General features: G+C 46.6%; 1 protein-coding gene across 1 annotated transcript in view; it reads right to left on the bottom strand.

Moving 5' to 3' along the window:
- The window catches only part of cacna1fb (calcium channel, voltage-dependent, L type, alpha 1F subunit), a 158,850-nt gene that overhangs the window by 130,056 nt on the left and 7,444 nt on the right, over positions 1 to 21,350 (bottom strand). The window contains exon 3 of the mRNA XM_060931944.1: positions 9,314 to 9,419. Within this exon, the coding sequence (XP_060787927.1) occupies positions 9,314 to 9,419 (106 nt within the window). The remainder of the gene's footprint in view (positions 1 to 9,313; positions 9,420 to 21,350) is intronic.

Here is a 21,350-nt window from a genome sequence, read left to right as displayed (position 1 = left end):
CTTGAACTTGCTGTCATTCCTAATCTTTTATTTTTCTTTGGAGAATGCATTTGTGGCAGTGGGGGCATGGTCAAGCATCGGTCTTTGACCGGAGGGCGGAGTCAGGGAAGGTAAGTGGCAGAATCACTACACCTGATGTGAATTAACCTGTGTTTGTGTGTCTTCCCAGCAACCACGCCCTATATAAGGAGAGAGAGGGCAGAGGAAGGGAGCTCTCCTGCACCAGATGTCTTGTGTGTGTGTGTGTGTGTGTGTGTGTGTGTGTGTGTGTGTGGCTGGGACAGTTTATGCTCATATTGAAAAGTGCAAATAAAAAAGAGTTTTTGAACTCAGTTCTGGCCTGCCGTACTTCTGTGCTCCACCCACCCGCTCCGACCTCTACAATGGTGCCGAAACCCGGGACCGAGCACAGAAGAGAACAGCCCCATGGAGTCCTCCCCCTTCGCAGACCTGATCCACGCCCTCACCACAGCCCAGCAGAGCCAGCACCAGGCGCTGCTCGCCCGCCGAAAGGAGCAAGAACAATGGTTCGAGGCCCTGGTGCTGGCGCAACAGGAAGCTCATCCGGCGTTCCGGCACCTCCTCGCGCCGGCAGGGTCCACCATCTCCACCGCTGTGGGCCCACTCCACTTAACCCCAACGAAGATGGGCCCACATGACGACCCCGAGGCCTTCCTCACGCTATTTGAACAAGCAGCAGAAGCCTTGGGGTGGCCGGTGGAACAGCACGCGGCGCGCCTCCTCCCCCTGCTAACGGGTGAGGCGCAGCTGGCCGCGCTACAGCTCCCCGCCGACAGCCGGCTGGTCTACGCGGACCTGCGCCGGGCCGTCCTCCAGCGTGTGGGGCGCACCCCCGAACAACATCGTCAGCGCTTCCGCGCTCTGCGCCTAGAGGAGGTCGGCCGCCCGTTCGCGTTTGGCCAGCAACTCCGGGACGCCTGCAGGCGGTGGCTGAGGGCTGACAACCGCAATGCCGAGGGAGTCGTCGACCTGGTGGCACTGGAGCAGTTCATCACGCAACTTCCCAAAGGAATGGCGGAGTGGGTCCAGTGCCATCGCCCGGCGTCGCTGGATCAGGCCATCGAATTGGCGGAGGATCATTTGGCGGCTGTTCCCGCGGCAGGATCACAGATCCCCTCTTCGCTTCTCTCCCTCTCCCCCTCCCCTTCTGTGTCTCGTCCTCGCCCCGTTCCCCCACCGCGGAGGCGGGGGCCAGCTCCCTCACAGCCGGTCCGCCGCACCCGCGGTGTCCTCTCGTTTCCCACTTCCGTGTCTGTCTCCCCCCCCCCAGGTGAGTGAGCCCCAGAGTACCGGTGCAGAGAGAAAGCCCGGGCCGGTTTGCTGGCGCTGCGGGGAGCCAGGCCACCTCCAACAGCAGTGCTCGGTGATGGAAGTGGGCGCGGTGGTTCGGATCCCCGACGCGCCAGGAGCCACCCTCGATCGGGCCGGAGTGTATCGCATACCGGTGAGTATCCAAGGGGATACATATCAGGCTTTGGTGGACTCTGGCTGTAATCAGACCTCAATCCACCAAAGCCTGGTGCAAGACAAGGCATTGGGGGGAGCACAGGGGGTGAAGGTGTTGTGTGTGCACGGGGATGTTCACAGCTACCCTTTAGTGTCAGTCCACATTTTTTTCAGAGGGGAAAAATTTAGAGTAAAGGCGGCGGTTAATCCTCGCCTCACCCACTCGATAATTTTGGGGACTGATTGGCCGGGATTCGGGGCATTAATGAGTCATTTAGTAAAGAGTGGGTCCTGCCGTATTTCAGCAAGGGGAGGTCCCGGTGTCGCTTTGGCGGGAGCAGCTGTCACAGAGCCGTCGACGTCATCTCCGCGTCAGAGTGAGGAGCCGCCGGCTCCTCCTCCCTCTCTCGGGGAATCCCTTGGGGATTTCCCATTAGAGCAGTCGCAAGACGAGACTCTGTGGCATGCGTTTGACCAAGTGAGAGTAATCGATGGTCAAACGCTCCAGCCAAACGCCACCCCGTCCTTCCCCTATTTTTCTATTATGAAGGATAGATTATACTGAGTGACGCAGGACACTCAGACTAAAGAACAAATCACGCAGCTCTTGATTCCAAAAAGTCGCCAGGAATTGGTATTCCAGGCGGCTCACTTTAATCCCATGGCTGGACACTTAGGGCAGGATAAAACACTAGCCCGAATAATGGTCCGGTTCTATTGGCCAGGGATTCGCGGCAATATCCGTAGGTGGTGTACGGCATGCCACAAATGCCAGTTAGTAAATCCAGCGGCCATTCAAAAAGCGCCATTGCGCCCTCTCCCATTAATCGAGACCCCGTTCAAAAGAATTGGGATGGATCTCGTCGGGCCATTAGATCGGTCAACACGAGGGTACCGCTTTATATTAGTTCTAGTGGACTATGCAACGCGATACCCGGAAGCAGTGCCTCTTTGCAATATCTCAGCAAGCAGTATTGCGGAAGCGCTCTTCCGCATTATCTCCTGAGTTGGAATCCCGAAAGAGATTCTGACTGATCAAGGCACCTCATTTATGTCACGAACACTGAACGAACTTTATGGGTTATTAGGTATTAAGCCAATCCACACCAGTGTTTATCACCCACAAACGGACGGTTTAGTCGAACGATTCAATCGCACCCTCAAAAATATAATTAAGAAATTCGTAAGCGAGGACACACGTAATTGGGATAAATGGCTCGAACCCTTGTTGTTTGCAGTGCGAGAGGTCCCACAAGCCTCCATGGGGTTCTCCCCGTTCTAATTGTTATATGGGCGTAAGCCGCGCGGCATTTTAGATGTGCTGCGAGAAAATTGGGAGGAGGGACCTTCACCAAGTAAAAATGAAATTCAATACGTTATTGACCTGCGCGCAAAACTCCACACACTCACGCACCTAACCCAGGAGAATTTGTGGCAGGCCCAAGAATGGCAAACCCACCTGTACGACAAGGGTACGCGCCTTAGGGAGTTCGCACCGGGAGATAAAGTAGATAAAGTACTCGTACTGTTGCCCACATCGAGCTCCAAATTAATCGCCAAGTGGCAAGGACCCTTTGAGGTCACACGGCGAGTCGGGGACGTCGACTATGAGGTGAGGCGAACGGACAGGGGTGGGGCACTACAGATTTACCACCTCAATCTACTCAAACTCTGGAACGAGGAGGTCCCCGTGGCATTGGTGTCGGTGGTTCTGGAGAAAGTGGAACTGGGGCCGGAGGTTCAAAAGGGAGCATTGGCATCGCGTACCTCTCCGGTCCCCTGTGGAGACCACCTCTCCCCGACACAACTCGCGGAGGTTGCCCAGTTGCAGACCGAATTTTCGGACGTGTTCTTGCCCCTGCCTTGCTGCACTGACCTCATAGAGCACCACATTGAGACGCCCCCAGGGGTGGTAGTGCATAGCCGCCCTTACAGGCTACCCGAACACAAGAAAAAAGTGGTTCGGGAAGAACACGAGGCCATGCTCGAAATGGGCATAGTCGAGGAGTCCCACAGTGACTGGAGCAGCCCGGTGGTCTTGGTACCCAAGGCCGACGGGTCGGTCCGGTTCTGTGTAGACTATAGAAAAGTCAACGCGGTGTCTAAATTCGATGCGTACCCAATGCCTCGTATTGATGAGTTGCTCGATCGACTAGGCATGGCTCGGTTTTACTCGACACTGGATTTGACAAAGGGTTATTGGCAGATCCCCTTGACTCCATTATTCCGAGAAAAAAACGGCCTTTTCCACACCATTCGGCTTACACCAGTTTGTCACACTTCCTTTTGGGCTGTTTGGGGCACCCGCTACGTTTCAGCGGCTGATGGATAGGGTCCTCCGCCCCCACGCCACCTATGCTGCCGCGTACCTTGACGACATCATTATTTATAGTAATGACTGGCTGTGGCACCTACAACACCTGAGGGCCGTCCTTAGGTCGCTGGGCGGGTCTCACAGCCAACCCGAAGAAGTGTGCAATTGGGCAGGTGGAAGTACGGTATCTGGGCTTCCACTTGGGCAATGGGCAGGTGCATCCCCAAATTAACAAGACTGCAGCGATTGCGGCCTGCCCGAGGCCCAAGACCAAAAAGGGGGTGAGACAGTTCCTGGGGCTGGCTGGCTATTATCGTAGGTTTATACCTAATTATTCGGACATCACCAGCCCACTGACTGATCTCACTAAAAAGGGGGCACCAGATCCGGTCCACTAGACAGAGCAATGCCAGCGGGCTTTTTCTGAGGTAAAGGCTGCACTGTGTGGGGGGCCACTGTTACACTCCCCTGACGTTTCTCTCCCTTTTATATTGCAGACGGACATGTCGGACAGAGGGCTGGGGGCTGTTTTGTCCCAGGAGGTGGAGGGGGAGGATCGCCCAGTGCTGTACATACAGTTGTGCTCATAAGTTTACATACCCTGGCAGAATCTATGATTCTTTGACCATTTTTCAGAGAATATGAATGAAAACACAAAAAAACATCTTTTCCACTCATGCTTAGTGGTTGGGCGAAACCATTTATTGTCAAACGACTGTTTTCTCTTTTTAAATCATAATGACAACAGAAACTACCCAAATGACCCTGATCAAAAGTTCACATACCCTGGTGATTTTGGCCTGATTACATGCACAGAAGTTGACACAAATGGGTTTGAATGGCTACTAAAGGTAACATCCTCACCTGTGATCTGTTTGCTTGTAATCAGTGTGTGTGCATAAAAGCTGAGTGAGTTTCTGGGATCCAGACAGACTCTTGCATCTTTCATCCAGCCACTGACATTTCTGGATTCTGAGTCATGGGGAAAGCAAAAGAACTGTCAATGGATCTACGGGAAAAGGTAGTTGAACTGTATAAAACAGGAAAGGGATACAAAAAGATATCCAAGGAATTGATGATGCCAGTCAGCAGTGTTCAAACTGTGATTAACAAATGGAAAATCAGGGGCTCTGTTAAAACCAAGCAAATGCCACAAAGTATCTCGCCTACAATACGCCAAACAGCACAGAGACAAGCCTCAAAACTTCTGGAACAAGGTAATTTGGAGTGATGAGACCAAAATTGAACTTTTTGGCCACAACCATAAACGTTACATTTGGAGAGGTGTCAACAAGGCCTATGATGAAAGGAACACCATTCCTACTGTAAAGCACGGAGGTGGATCGCTGATGTTTTGGGGAAGTGTGAGCTACAAAGGCACAGGAAACTTGGTCAAAGTTGAAGGAAAGATGAATGCAGCATGTTATCAGCAAATACTGCAGGCAAATTTGCACTCATCAGCCCGGAAGCTGCGCATGGGACAGACTTGGACGTTCCAACATGACAACGATCCAAAACACAAGGCCAAGTCGACCTGTCATTGGCTACAGCAGAACAAAGTGAAGGTTCTGGAGTGGCCATCTCAGTCTCCTGACCTCAATATCATTGAGCCACTCTGGGGAGATCTCAAGCGCGCAGTTCATGCAAGACAGCCCAGGAATTTACAGGAACTGGAGGCTTTTTGCCAAGAAGAATGGGCAGCTTTACCATCTGAGAAAATAAAGAGCCTCATCCACAACTACCACAAAAGACTTCAGGCTGTCATTGATGTTAGAGGGGGCAATACACGGTATTAAGAACTGGGGTATGTAAACTTTTGATCAGGGTCATTTGGATGTTTTTTGTTGTCATTATGATTTAAAAATAGAAAACACAGTTGTTTATCAATAAATGGCTTCACCCAGGGCGGCACGGTGGTGTAGTGGTTAGCGCTCTCGCCTCACAGCAAGAAGGTCCGGGTTCGAGCCCTGTGGCCGGCGAGGGCCTTTCTGTGTGGAGTTTGCATGTTCACCCCGTGTCCGCGTGGGTTTCCTCCGGGTGCTCCGGTTTCCCCCACAGTCCAAAGACATGCAGGTTAGGTTAACTGGTGACTCTAAAATTGACCGTAGGTGTGAATGTGAGTGTGAATGGTTGTCTGTGTCTATGTGTCAGCCCTGTGATGACCTGGCGATTTGTCCAGGGTGTACCCCGCCTTTCGCCCATAGTCAGCTGGGATAGGCTCCAGCTTGCCTGCAACCCTGTAGAAGGATAAAGCGGCTAGAGATAATGAGATGAGATGAGATGGGAATGGCTTCACCCAACCACTAACCATGAGTGGGGAAAAAAGTTTTTGTGTTATCATTCATATTCTCTGAAAAAAGGCCAAGAAAGCAAAAATTCTGCCAGGGTATGTAAACTTATGAGCACAACTGTAAGTCGAAAGCTGTCAGTGCGTGAGGGGCACTACAGCACCATAGAGAAGGAGTGCCTGGCCATCAAGTGGGCGGTCCTCGCCCTCCGTTACTACCTGCTGGGATGCCCTTTCACCCTCTGTTCAGACCAGGCAACCCTCCAGTGGCTCCACCGCATGAAGGATGCCAACGCGCGGATCACCCGTTGGTATCTGGCACTCCAACCCTTTAACTTCAAGGTGGTCCACAGGCCGGGGGCGCAGATGGTTGTGGCGGACTTCCTCTCCCGTCAAGGGGGGGGGGGGGGGGGGGGGGGAGTCGGCTGCGGGCCGGATGGCTGCCCGGCCTGAGTCAGGTGGTGGGGGTATGTGGCAGTGGGGGCGTGGTCAAGCGTCGGTCTGTGACCAGAGGGTGGAGTCAGGGAAGGTAAGTGGCAGAATCACTACACCTGATGTGAATTAACCTGTTTGTGTGTCTTCCCAGCAACCACGCCCTATATAAGGAGAGAGAGGGCAGAGGAAGGGAGCTCTCTCCCACACCAGATGTCTTGTGTGTGTGTGTGTATGTGTGTGGCTGAGACGGTTTATGCTCGTACTGAAAAGTGCAAATAAAAAAGAGTTTTTGAACTCAGTTCTGGCCTGCCGTTCTTCTGTGCTCCACCCACCCACTCCGACTTCTACAGCATTATTCATGGTCACCAGAGAGAAAGTGTGTGTCTGTGTGTGTCTCATCTCATCTCATTATCTCTAGCCACTTTATCCTGTTCTACAGGGTCGCAGGCAAGCTGGAGCCTATCCCAGCTGACTACGGGCGAAAGGCGGGGTACACCCTGGACAAGTCGCCAGGTCATCACAGGGCTGACACATAGACACAGACAACCATTCACACTCACATTCACACCTACGGTCAATTTAGAGTCACCAGTTAACCTAACCTGCATGTCTTTGGACTGTGGGGGAAAACGGAGGACCCGGAGGAAACCCACGCGGACACGGGGAGAACATGCAAACTCCGCACAGAAAGGCCCTCGTCAGCCACGGGGCTCGAACCCAGACCTTCTTGCTGTGAGGCGACAGCGCTAACCACTACACCACCGTGCCGCCTGTCTCTGTGTGTGTGTGTGTGTGTGTGTGTGTGTGTTACAAACATTGGCGCTATTTGTTGTGACATGTGAGCTCATTGTTGATTGGCTTGAATCAAAATGAGAGCCAATGGAATGGTGCAATAGTGATACAATTTAGATTCAATATCACGCTGTTGCATTGGCTCTTGGCTTCACTTAATATGACTATTTGACGCTATATACTCGTATCCCCTGTGCCAAAAACAGCTGAAGCAAGGTCAGAAGAGCAAATCCAACAGTGTTCGCTGATTATTCTGTAATGCAGTAGTTTTTAAAGCTAAAAGCGGTAGGCAGTATTCACCAATCAAAAGCGGTAGACTACTGCATGAATTGGTAGACTTGGTAAGTATGATGATATACAGAACCAGTTCTATTGGAAGATATATTGCAAAGTTAGGGAGAGGGAAAAGGGCATTATGGAGTAGATAATGTCCGTATATCAGAAACGTGTGTGCACCACAGTGACCTTGTTTCTCACACAAAGGCTTAGAAAAAGGAAGATAAATCTGCCTCACTCTTCCAATGCCTGAAATATTTGGACTAGTTTTAGGTCTTTTGTATTGTTTTTGAGATGCAGTTGGACTGGAACCTTTGCTGGAAACTAAAAACCCCAATTAATGATATTACCTCTTCTATGTGTGTTTTGCACACTGTGACAAGGTTGTTGGGAAGGGCACCTGCCTTACTGAACAAAGTTGAACAAATGTGCATCTAAAACTGTTTAAAATGAGCTGCTAGACTATATGCTGGATGACTTCACATTTTAGGCTCTGAATTAGCATATTATGAGGTTACTCAAAGATTTAGTAGATAGTAGCTTACAGCACAAGTCTACTGTGATAACTACTCAATTTAACAGATTTTGCTTCAAACAAAATTATCACAAATTGCTGCTGGTCAACGTGCTGCCTATCATTTATCATTTCTCTATCATACCACTTTTATTCTTTCAACAAATTAAAACTCTTAACTGGTCAAATTAATAATGGATATACTTGTAGTGCTAAGGTGTAGGCAGTAGAATTACCTGCTATATACTCCTGCATCTCAAACAATTAGAATATTTTGAACAAGTTAAATTATTTTGTAATTTAATTCAAAAAGGTAAACTTTCATACAGTATATTCTATATTCATTACACGTAATGTGAAATTTTTTAAGCCTTTTCTGTTTTAATTTTGATGATATACTGGATTTCTGATAAAAGTCAGAAATCCAGTATTTCAAATTATTCAAATATTTCCTAAGATCAATTTAATAAATAAATAAATAAATGGATTTATAATACAGAAATGCCTAACTTCTTAGACTTCTTAGAACTTCTTGTGAAGCTCTCCCAAGTTCTTAAATAGACTTTTCTTGACAATCCTCTCAAGGTTGAGGTCATCCCTGTTGCTTGTGCACCTTTCCCAGCCAGACTTTTCAGGAATGACCTTCTGTGGCTTACCCTCTTTGTGGAGGGTGTCGATCATCTTCTGGACAACTGTCAAGTCAGCGGTCTTCCCCATGATTGTGGTTGTGTGTACTGAACTAGATGAGCGATACATGGTATTTATACTGTTTTACTCAAACTCGAAGTGAAATATTGTCATATTTTGGGATTTTTTTTTTTGGGGGGGGGGCTGTAGGCCATAATTATCAAAATTAAATAGACAAATGCTTGAAACATTTTAGTTTACGTGTAATAAGTCAAGAATATATTAAAATTTCTTACTTTCTTAAATAACTGATGGAAAATATTGAACATTTGCAAGATATTCTAATTGTTTGAGATACACTGTATGATACACTGTAATTGTACAACTGAAGTACAAAGTATGCTTATTATTGATTACAATTAATTTATGTTAAGGCTGAATATGCCATGCTAAAAATCATCTACTTACAGTATTTCTCACTTTCAAGGCAAGCAGTCTTTCGAACAACAAGGCAGACAAACACCAATAAATATCTCTGCCTTGATCATCAACCATTTTTCAAAATTTACAAACTCAATTCTCTGGGATCATTACTACTCACCAAGTCATGGTTAGTAGCATTGGAGTCATCCTCAGGAAAAGGTTTGGATACTCCCAGAGCCACACAGTTAGCAAAAATTGCTAGGAGAATAAAGATATCAAAAGGTCTGGACACTTGAGTCAAGGAAGCAGTGAATTATTTATTGTGATGGCACTCTTGGGCCTTTTTAGTTTTGTTTTGTTTTTTCTGTGTAGCTAATGTTCTCGAGAAGCTAAACTTAGATTATTACAAGAACAAAATAAAAGCAAACACCTATTTAATTCCTGGTTTTATTAAGAGACATCAGACACAAGCACAGCTTTAGGGTTCCCCAACAGTCATGAATGATTGAGTTCGTACCCAAGAATATGTTCATCTTTGAAGGTTTGTTTCACATCCACAGATTCCTTTCAAATCCCAGACTGATCATAAAATTCTGTGTCACTACTTCTAGACACACACATTTTTTTTTTCAAATGGGAGATAACACATCTTAATTTTTCCTATAGAGGCTTTGCACCCACGTGACAGCAAGCACATATAAGGACAGAGGATTTGCGAAGTATTATCATTATCACAGTCACATGTTTCTAGCCATATTTATGGCTCTGCTTTCAGTTTTGTTTATATTTTGTTTTTGTGAATATCACACCTGCTAATAAATACTCCTCCTGCACTTAGACCCATCTATCGCCGCATACCTGACAGAATACTTCGCAAAGCCTCTGTGTCCTTATATGCGCATGCTGATTGCGCTCAAATCAGCATCAGGTGTTTCCCATAATGATGAGGTCCCAAGTGTGCACACAACACGCTACGAAGGATCCCTGAATGTAAATGCACTTTTTAAGTCTTGGTGAAGGTTAGGCTATGCTGAGCTGCTGTGTTCCTCATGTTCACTTCACTGTATAAGAATGAGCACCTTGCTGCAGTTGCAATTTTTTTTTTTTAATTCTTACCTTAGTGGAAATGAAGTGGAGAATACAATAGGGTTTTTGACTTCTCCATTTGACACCAAGTCCCACTGAATGTTTTTCCCCCATTTCCCCCTTTTATGTTTAGAAATTTCTCTAGTTTTTTCCCCTCGATAATCAATTACTTTTAGTAAATTAAAAAAATCTGAAGTCTTTGTTTCATTCAAAATGACTTGAACATCCAAAAACGCTGCAAAACCTTACCATACCGATCAATAATAACTAACTCATCTGAATGAAGAAATATAAGCGTGCCTCCTGTTATGGCAGCATAGTTACCATTGCTATGGGGTCACGTGACAGTGCAAAGCCTCTATTAATGTTTTCATGTACTTTAATAGTATTTCTTTAGCTTGACAGCAATACATGATTTTGAAGGTGAAGCCTTTTAGTCAAAGTGCTTTTAGTATGAGTTGTAGTCATTTGCATTTGAATGCCTTCTGCATTTCACATCTCAAGAAGGCGCTCTGTCATGGTCCCGATCATACCTCATTTTTTCTCTGTGCTTTTCCATTTCTCCTTTTCCCCCGTCAGTCTCTCTCATGTTTGTTTGTGTGTAAGTACTGGCATCATGGGTGTGGCTTCCTTTGTGTTCCCCCAGGCTTCCTGATGGTGGCACACCTGATCCTCATTCCCATGTACTATAAAGACCCTGGCTTTCCTTCCACTCATTGCCAAATCACTGTGTCAGTCCAAGGGGTAGATTATGTTCTAGGCCACTTAGTATTGTGTGTACCAAGTTTTGTTCTCCATTGCTGATTGCACATATTGCAGAATCCCTGGTGGCAGTCGAAAACAGACACATGGACAACAGTTGTGAAGTGGAACCCTTTTCTGTTGGTGAGCGGGTGCAGTGCTAGGCAGTGGGGATGCAAGATCTTGGTGAGGTGAGGCAGTGCTGAAGGTCCCAGGAGGGGTGAGTGCTGAGCTTGGGTCCTTAAGGCCTAGAAGTGGCTTTTCCTTCCTCCCAGCAAGTGAGAACATCATCCAAGCTGGATTCTGGCACAACAAAGACACAGAACATGGGTCAGTGCTTCAGAAGGATGTACTCACTTGCATGCAGGACACACTATGTCGCGTGCAGCCCTTATATGCTCCATGGTGAGCTCCAGTAGGGTGAGTGCGTGTGCTGTAATTAGCACCTGCCAGCCACGCTGCATTAGGCCACTCCTCCTATTGTGTGTGTGTGTGTGTGTGAAACACTGTCTTTGGCTGGTGGCGCTGAACCACTGCTGTTCACTTTCGGCGCAGTGAGTGGGGCACTGTCCTCTTCAGCACCATAGTGCAAAGAGGAGCACCTGCAGAGAAAAAGACAGCTCTTGCCTGCCATCGTTACAGTATTTAACCTATTTCTTCAATGTCTCCAGGAGAACTCCATGCCACCGATATTCACTTCTGCTTACTGATCCCATTCCAGCCACATTTCCCCCAAGCATCTGCTTTTCAGGTCCACCTCACCTTGCCAACTGTTGACTCTTCATTGGCTCAGTGGTTGAATGCCATACTCCCAAACGTGATGATCCAAGTTTGATTCCTGGTCTAGGCTCACTCTCTCCTCAGTCTACTTCTACTTACTCTTTCTCCTCTGCCTACCTGCTGCTTCAGTTTATTATACCTGCTGTGTCTTTGTCCTGTTGCAACAGAACGATCTGGCCAACAAAGACCCAGCAGACATTAATTCAGTCCACCAAGCCATCATCAGCTACAATAGGACAGCACAACCAATAGCACAACTTTTGAGAGGTGATAGAGTACCTCAGCTCATGCAGATTCATGACCAGGTGGAACATGTCTCCATGCCGCTTTCTCAACTCAGCTCATGCAGATTCATGACCAGGTGGAACATGTCTCCATGCCGCTTTCTCAACTCATGCCTGTGAGCCCTCTGACTTCACCAACTTTCCAGGCTAGAAAGCCTCACATGTCTGAACCAGAGCACTACTCTGGTGATTTGAGAAAGTGCAGGGGCTTCCTGCTGCAGTGCTCCCTGGTGTTCAAGCTACAGCCATCAACTTACTCCTCAGATAAATCCAAAAGAGCTTATATCATGGAGTTGCGGAAAGGAAATGCATTAGCATGGACTACTGCTGATCTGTTCCTCCCTTCTCAGCTTTAATTGCCCAGATGAAAAAGGTATGTGACAATCCAGTTCGGGGAAGAGACGCCGCCAAATGCATGCTTGTTCTCCACCAATGGTCCTGCAGCATGGTAGACTATTCAGTGGAGTTCAGGACTCTGGCTGTGGACTCAGCCTGGAATGAGGAATCACTCCAGGGGGTCTTCCTGAAGGGGCTGAGTGATAAACTCGACAGAGAGATAAATTCAAGAGAGATAAACTTGACACCCTGGACTCCCTAATCTCACTAACCACCCAACTAGATAATGATCCCTGGGAGCATCATAGGTAAAAGATGGGCCATTCCCCTCCGCTGACCACCTCTCAACCTTCCTCACCTTCTCTTCCTTCAGCCTCCTGAGTTATTCCCATCCCTGTCACTCCCAGTGCTCTGGGGGGAAAAGCCATGCAGTTGGGATGAGCCTGCCTTTCCCCACCTGAGTACCTTCAGAGAACGAGAGTGGGTGAGTGCTTGTACTGCAGCCATATCAGCCATTTCCTCACTGCATGTCCCCCTTGGCAAAAAAAGAGAGCTCACCTATAGCATTGTGGGGTTGAGTGTGCCAGACCACTTTCCCTGCACACCCCTCAACTTAGAATGCAGCTCCAAGCCACTCTTAGTCAACAGTTCCTGCCACTGATAGCCTTAGTGGATTCTGGCTCTGAAGGGAACTTTCCTAATGAGGGTTTTGGGTTTCAAGAGAGCATCTGCCATGAGCCTCTGGAGACCCCTCTGGGGGCCAATGCATTGGACAGATCCTTTCTTGCCATGTCACATATCTACAGAACCCCTGCTCCTTATCCTTTCTGGCAACCACCATGAGTGGCTCCAATTTCACTTCATTTCCTTGCCTCACATCACTTTAGTGCTTGATCATCCGTGGCTTCAGCAACACAACCCCCACAATGTATGGTTGACTGGAAAAATAATCAGCTGCCACTCCTCGTTTTCCCTTCTTGGTGCCATTTTCTTCTTTGTGGCCAAGAAAGATGAAATCACTCCACCATTGTATGGCTTTCCAAGGTCTGAACACCATCAGCATCAAGAGCCCCTGCTCGGCTCTGCACTCAATTCCCTTCATGGGGCCACAATCATCACCAAACTGGACTTACATAATGCTAAAGTCAGGATACAGGAGGGCAATGAGTGGAAGACCGCTTTCAACCCCCCAGGCTACTTTGAGTACTTTATGATGCATTTTGGCTTGACAAACACCCATGCAGTTTTCCAGGCACTAGTTAATGAAGTCCTTAGGGATTTTATATTTGTGTACTTAGATGACATTCTTATTTTCTCATGGAATCCCCAAGAACACACCCTTCATTAGTGGCTGGTACTCCAGAGACTCTTGGAGAACGAACTGTTCATTAAGGCTGAAAAGTGCAAGTTCAATATTTGCTCAGTAAGCTTCCTGGGATATATAATTGAGAGTGGGCAAGTCAGAGCAGACCCTGAAAAGATCTGGGTGGTGGCAGAGTGGCCAAAAGTCACAACCTTGAAACAAATTCAGCGATTCTCACACTTCACCAACTTCTACCATCATTTCATCCAGGACGACAGCAGAGTGGCAGCTCCCCTCATGAAACTCACCTCTACTTTGACCCCTTTCACCTAGACCCTGAGGCAGACCTTGCCTTCACCAACCTGAAGAGACTTTTCACCTCTGCTCCTATTCTTTTCTAGCCTGACAGCCTGCTTGTTCATCATGGAGGTGAATGCCTCTGACACAGGCTAACCTCTGCTGAACACCACCATGGCATAAGGTACAGGGAATTTCTTGCAGTGAAACTTGCAATAATGGAGTGAAGACACAGGCTTGAGGCAGCTGAACAACCATTTATTGTCTGGACTGACTATAAAAACCTGGTGTACATCCAGTCAGCTAAGCAGCTGAATGGATGTACACCCAAAGCCTCATCTGGAGCACCATGTTTATTTCTTGGGGCAGCCATGGCTTAATGGTTAGAGAGGCAGCTTTGGGACCAAATGGTCACCAGTTTGATTCCCTAGATCAGCAGGAAAATGGGTGGGGGAGTAAATGAACAGCACTTTCCCCTCCTTCTACATCCTGTGTTGTAGCTGTGGTTCCCTAGGAAATCAAGGCAGTAGTTAAGGAAGCCCAACAGGAGCAGCCCGACCCCAGGAATGGGCCCCCAACCACCCGTTTTTGCCAGACTCTGTCCACTCCCAAATTCTCCAATGGGTCCACACTTCCTGGTTTGCTTGCCTCCCAGGAGTCAACCATACTCTGCCCCTCATAAAGCAACATTTCTGATATCCCACTAGGCCAACACCTGCGCCTATGTCTCCATAGCACACCGTGTGCGCTTGCAAAAAGACCTCCCATCGACCACCCCTGCCAGTTCCGAGCCATACGTCGCACTCGATGTTGTCACCATTGTACCACTTTACAAAGTAACACCATAATACTCACCATTATTGACTGCTTCTTCAAGATGGTTCACTTCATAGCTCTTCCCAAACTCCCTACTGCACTGACCTCATGGTTCAACACATTTTCTGGATCCAGTGATCTGCTCAGACATTTTAGCTGACCATGGCCCTCAGTCCATGGAGGTCTTTCTGTCAAGCCCTTAAAGCTACAGTGATCCTGTCATCCAGCTTCCACCCCCAGACAGACAGAGCCGGCCAATCAAGACCTGAAAGCCATGTTCCACTGCAGATCCACACAAAATCCTGCAGCACTCAAATCCTGTGGATTGAATATACCCACAATTCACTGACCAGCACCTCCACTCGTATGTCACCCTTCAAGTGCTTCCTGGGTTATCAGCCCCCACTGTTCCCTATTCACAAGGATGACATTGCTGAACCCTCTGTCCAAACCCACCTCCAGTGATGCTGCAAGGTCTGGAGAGAGGCCTGCAGGGCCCTGCTTCAATCCTCCAAATGCAACTGGCGTATTCCCAACCACCATCCTACCCCCACACTCAATTACAAGCAGGTCAAAGGTCCTGACTTTCCTCCAGCAGCAGCCCCCTCAAGAAGAACTCCAGGAAACTCTCTCCCCACTATATTGCTGGGTTTCACGTGACGTCACATCTGCCTCATTAGCTATTCAAAACTTTAGTCGGTGGTCTACCAAAGCTCAGTTGACAAAGCGTTTGTACGAAGAAGGTGCATTGCTCGCATGAAAAATGCCTTATGCTTGCGTTGTTTTAGGTTGTTTGAGTCAATCAAACCATGAAACTGAAAAGTTTCTTCAGGTTTCCCCATAAACTAATAACGGGTGAACGAACACAGGATTTCACAAAAAGACATCGAAAAAGGTGGCTTTTGAACCTCTCACTGAAATCGAAGGGAGCCGAGTTGAAGCATGCTTGAGTTTGCTGTGATCACGTCGTGAAAAGTTTGTATATCCCTCTCAGCTATGTCGTTAGTGTTTTCCCAGTACTTTTTTTAGTCACAAAGCGCTACGGTCCTCAGCTGTTTCCTTGTTTACTCCTCACAAAGTCCAGATGCATGAAGGTCATGACAAAATTCTTACACAGCCATACAGTTACAATGCACCGTGATTACTTCTCCATCTTGTTTAACTAAGATCCAAGTCTTTAAAGGGGTTTCTTATGATCTTTGAGAATGATTTACCTGAGAGATAAGCGCAAACACAAGTGAGAATCAAGCGAACTGTTGTTTGTTTATACTTCAACTTGCAGCGCTTCGTTGTAAAGACGCAAACGAAAAGCTTTAAAAAATATACTTACACAGGCAAAAACAATACAGGATTCATTTGGCAGCGACTTGATACCAAGGTCCTTTACCCAGCCACATACAATAAAGTTGTAAGCCTCTATACTCTTCCATGCGTTCATCTGTTTGCGGTATAGAAGGATGTCTGCAACACCAGATAATTCAAGATGTTGGGGAACTCGACTGAAGGGTAATTTTCGAGATTGTATGACAAATCTTTCTTTCCCAGACTGTAGGGGTCTATTCCATTGCACATTGCAATCTTCTGAATATATCTAAAGTGAGCAGTGGCTTCTAGATTACCAGCATACTCTGATAAGTTATTGCTAGTTGTTTGCACTACGGCAGCCGTTTAGACCAGGAGCTATTTCACTTCTGGTAAAACTGCTAAGAAAAGTCACTTGACTGAAACCCAGCAATTGGTCCATACACGTTTGAGTGCATCATTAACCTCTCTGCAGTCAGGCTCAAGTTACCCAAGTCACTGTCCTCCATGTCTCCCAGCTCAAGCCCATATGCAGCAGCTCTCTGTGACCTCCAGCTGATCTTCCTTCACCCACCTGTGCTGTCAATGACCACACAACCTACACTGCTCGGTGGATGTGCCCCAGCAAGACTGAGGCTACTAATATCTTGTGGACTGGGAAGGATACGGTCCTGAGGAGTGGACTTGGGTTTCCCGCTCTTACATCCAGAATCCCTCCCTCGTTTGCAACTTCCAATCTGGGGAGGCCTGGTAGGTTGCCTGGAGGTTCCCGGGGGGGACTGGGGCTGTGATGGCCCTGGCCATACCTTCCACTTTTCCCTGTTTTTCTATTTCTCCTTTTCCCCTGTTGGTCTCTTTCATGTTTGTTTGTGTATGTGTGTGTGGCATCATGGGGGTGGCTTCCCTTTTGTTCTCCTTTCCCTTTGGGTTCCTGATGGCAGCACACCTGATGCTCACTCTCGTGCAGTATAAAGACCCTGGCTTTCCTTCCACTCATCAACGCATCAGTCCAAGGGGTAGATTCAATTCTAGGCTGCTTAGTATTGAGTAACCAAGTTTTGCTCTCTGTTGCTGATTGCATGTATTTAACCTGTTTCTCTGTGTCTCCAGAAACAATCCATGCCACCAGGATATACTTCTGCTTGCCACCTGCTGGGCCATTCCAGCCACCTGCTTCTCAGCCCCGCCTCTCCTCACCAACTGTTGACGCCTTGTTGGCTTAGTGGCTGAGGGTCACACTCCCACCATGGTGATCTGGGTTTCATTCCTGGTCTAGGAGCTTTCTCTCTTCAGTCTGCTTCTATTTACCTTGTGGGCCACACCCTAGTGAATCAAAACTTGGACCACTAGCCAGAGATCAGTTTCTGGACAGTTCCAAGGTGCTAAAATAGTGTTCACACAGAATCAAGTGTACCATACTCAGTCCCAAGGCTAGAAAAAATTGCACATGTGAAATAGCTATAAGTTTTTAAACTATAAAATCTTATCATAACAGCTCAGACATTTACAATGAACAGACCACAGTGTGAAAAGATGTGGTATTGTGGGCTTGTTTCATCAACTAAAGAAAATTGTATACGTAAAATAAACCCCAGTCACAGTAGCCTGAGCCAGGATTAGGTATAGACCTGTGTAGTCCCAAAACTTGTTGGAGGGTCCAGGCATACACTCAGAGCACTTTATTAGGAACACCTCAATCATGGACTTATGTAATCAGCCAATAGTGTGGCAGCACTACTGAATCAAAATCATGACGACATGGGCTAACAGCTTCGGGTACTGTTCACATCAACCATCAGAATGGGGGAAAAGTGATCTCAGTGATTTTGACCATGGCATGATTGTTGGTGCCAGACAGGCTAGTTTGAGTATTTTTAGAATTGCTGAGCTCCTGAGATTTGTATGTACAACAGTCTCTAAAGTTTAATCAGAATGATGCAAAATAAAAAAAAACATCTAGTGAGTGACAGTTCTGTGGACAGAAATGCCCTGTTGATGAAAGAGTGGTCAATGGAAAGTGGCCAGAATGGTTCAAGCTGACAAAAAGACTACAGTAGCTCATATCTACTCTGTACAATTGTGGTGAGCAGGAAAGCATCTCAGAATTCACAACACATCAAACCTTGAGGTGGATGGGCTACAACAGTAGAAAACAACATGAGATTCCACTTCTGTCAGCCAAGAACAAAAAGCTGAGGCTGCAGTGGGTAGAGGTTCACCAAAACTGCACAGCTGAAGACTGGAAAATGTATGCTGTGTTCACACTTATACCAGTACGAAAGTGGTATAACTGTATCGATACAAAGTATACCGGTACAGTTTAGTGCATCTGTCCACACTAGCGAGAAATGTTTGCGGTTTTCTTTCATGGTAGTTGAAATGCGCATGCGTAAAATGTTTCCGTGGTTACCGAGTAACTTCCTTCCGAGAATATATGGCATCCGTTATTTCGAGATCTCGAGCAAACAAAACAATTATTCCGTGATCTCGAGAAAACAAAACAATTATTTCATGATCTCAGCTGGATCACTGTATCTCCATCGGTAGAGACGAAGCCGGGCCAGTCTTCTGCGGAGGTGCCGCGGACTAATTTTGAAATTATCCCTTATTAAAAGACTTAATGCAATCTCTCCCTGTGTCAACCCCTGATCAAAATATTGCCTTATTAGGTGATCGATTATTCCAGACATTCTAATGACCAAAGTTGCGTCTATACAGAATAAGAAATAGCCCCAAAGTCAGCATATCACAAGTCCCTTGGCGCACCTGAATGAACCATTTCTCAGCTGTTTTCTTGAGATCACGGAATAATTGTTTTGTTTTCTCGAGATCTTGAAATAATTGTTTTGTTTTCTCGAGATCTCGAATTAGTTGTGTTGTTTTCTCGAGATCCTGAATTAATTATGTCGTTATCTCGGGATAACAAGGTGAATAAAAAAAGGATTATATGAAGGGCCTCTTTCGGCTTCCGTACGGATGAAACAACGTGTGTGTGCTTTTTGTTGTCAATGTACAGTCTGTATTTCTGGTGGTCATTTATTCAGTCGAATCGTATAAAACGCGCGAGGCAGTTGAGAAAGAAACAAACGAATCTCCGTTCTTCACTATTTTATTCAGCGAAGACATCGATTGAGGTGTGTGACTTTGCGCATGCACATTATAATTGTATCGATACAGAGCCGCTTCATCTGTCCACACTACGCGAAGCGCTACAGTACCGATACTGTACTGGTACGAAACCCATACATTTGTGGGTTTTGTACCGATACAGTTATACCACTACAGTACCGGTATAGTTGCTAGTGTGGACAGGTGTTGCGGTACGAAAGTAGTTTCGTATCAGTACAAAATCCCTAGTGTGGACAGGGTAGTAGCCTGTCTCGTGAATCTCAATTTCAGATGAACACACAAATGGTAGGGTCAGAATCTGGCACCAACAACATGAATCCATGGACCCATCCTGTCTTTTATCAACAGTCTAGGCTGGTGGAGATGGTGTAATCGTGTTGGGAGTGTTTCCTTGCCATACTTTGGGCCTATTAATGCCAATCATCACTTGAATGCCACAGCCTATTTCAGTACTATTGTTGACCATGTGCATCTCTTCACGGCCTCAATGGCTTCTAATGACTACTTCCACTGGCTTCTAATGGCTACTTCCAGCATAAAAATGCACCACGTTATAAAGCAAAAGTCACCTTCAACTGGATTCCTGAACATGACAATGAGTTCAGTGTTCTTCAATGGCCCTCCCAGTCACTGGATCTGAATCCTATAGATAGTTTTCACATGACGTCACAGAGTCGGGGATTCCCTAGTGGCGGCCATCTTGCGGGTCAAGCTTACCATACAGGTGACTGAGCACACATTGTAATGCGCGAGTACAAAGTCTTCAAAAGAACCCAAGCAGGCTATTTAAAGCTAGCAATGGTGCACACCTGTTGTATTCACGGTTGTTGTAATAGGTCAAATGATGAAGTCAAGTGGAGCTTTTATGGAATTCCCACTGTACGGGAGCACGAAGGCGAGCAAACAAACTCAGCATACAAAGGAGAAATCTATGGCTTGCGAGAATCAACCGCAAGGATTATCAGCCTTCCAAACACAGCAAAGTCTGCTCCGATCATTTTATAAGTGGTAAGTTGTTTAAATAAACAATCAATTGTGTTTAAGTTTGTTTTTGGAAACCAAAACATCATGTGAACAATCTCTGGAGAATGCCTAACTGGAACCGCTGAGTGTACGTTTACATTGTAATGTACACTTAATATCACTCGTTTGTCACGTTTCTGTTTGAAACTTGTCACTTCATTCATGCAAGGGTCATTTTTGAAAAACATTTTAGGTCTATTCTGTATGATTTGATTTGTGTTTGGGATGCAAACAGCGCGCCTTTTGGCGGATGTCGCCTGAATCGCGCAGATCCGATTTTTTTTTTAGGGGGGGCGTTGGAGTGTCTGATTATAATTTCAAAGTAAATTCTGTATTAAAATTACTAAATAAGCAAATCCGTTACAGTCCATGAAATAGGAAGTATAAGGATGAGAAAAAAACAGTTTAAATCGGAAAGCTGCGCACATTTGCGCAGCCCGAGCGGTGTGCAGGACTGTGCAAATGTGCGCAGCTTTCCGATTTAAACTGTTTTTTTCTCATCCTTATACTTCCTGTTTCATGGACTGTAACGTATTTGCTTATTTAGTAATTTTAATACAGAATTTACTTTGAAATTATAATCAGACACTCCAACCCCCCCCCCAAAAAAAATAAATAAAATCGGATCTGCGCGATTCAGGCGGCGTCCGCCAAAAGGCGCACTGTGAATATATAAAGTTGTATATATCAGACAGCCGTTAAAGTTTGATGAAGTCAGTTTCAGGCTTTGGAGCAGGCTTTGGCAGTTTCAGGCTTTGGCAGCCCTGCATAGTCACTTGAATGCATCTTTGTCCACTTCGTAGGGGTCAATTCCCTCAATCAAGGCCAGTTTGGCTGCATACCGTTGTCGTGAGATGTCGTCTAATTTATCTATATACTTCTGTTTGCTTGATTTTGCTGACATTGATCTTTATTTTAGAAAACTGACTATATAACTTCATAAATTCGTCCGAGATAACGTAGCCGGTAGTGGCGATGGTCCGTTTTGTTTGCCCCGCAAGATGGCGGCTGGGGGGCGTTCCCCGGAATGCCGTGACGTCAGTGAAAACTATCTATAGAACACCTTTGGGATGTGGTAGAACAGATTTGGAGCATGAAAGTGCACCTGAAAAATCTAC

Source organism: Neoarius graeffei, chromosome 10 (assembly GCF_027579695.1).
Source record: "Neoarius graeffei isolate fNeoGra1 chromosome 10, fNeoGra1.pri, whole genome shotgun sequence".
Classification (NCBI taxonomy): Eukaryota; Metazoa; Chordata; class Actinopteri; order Siluriformes; family Ariidae; genus Neoarius; species Neoarius graeffei.
The sequence above is the reverse complement of the archived record's forward strand: the minus strand, read 5'-3'. Positions and strand labels throughout refer to the sequence as shown.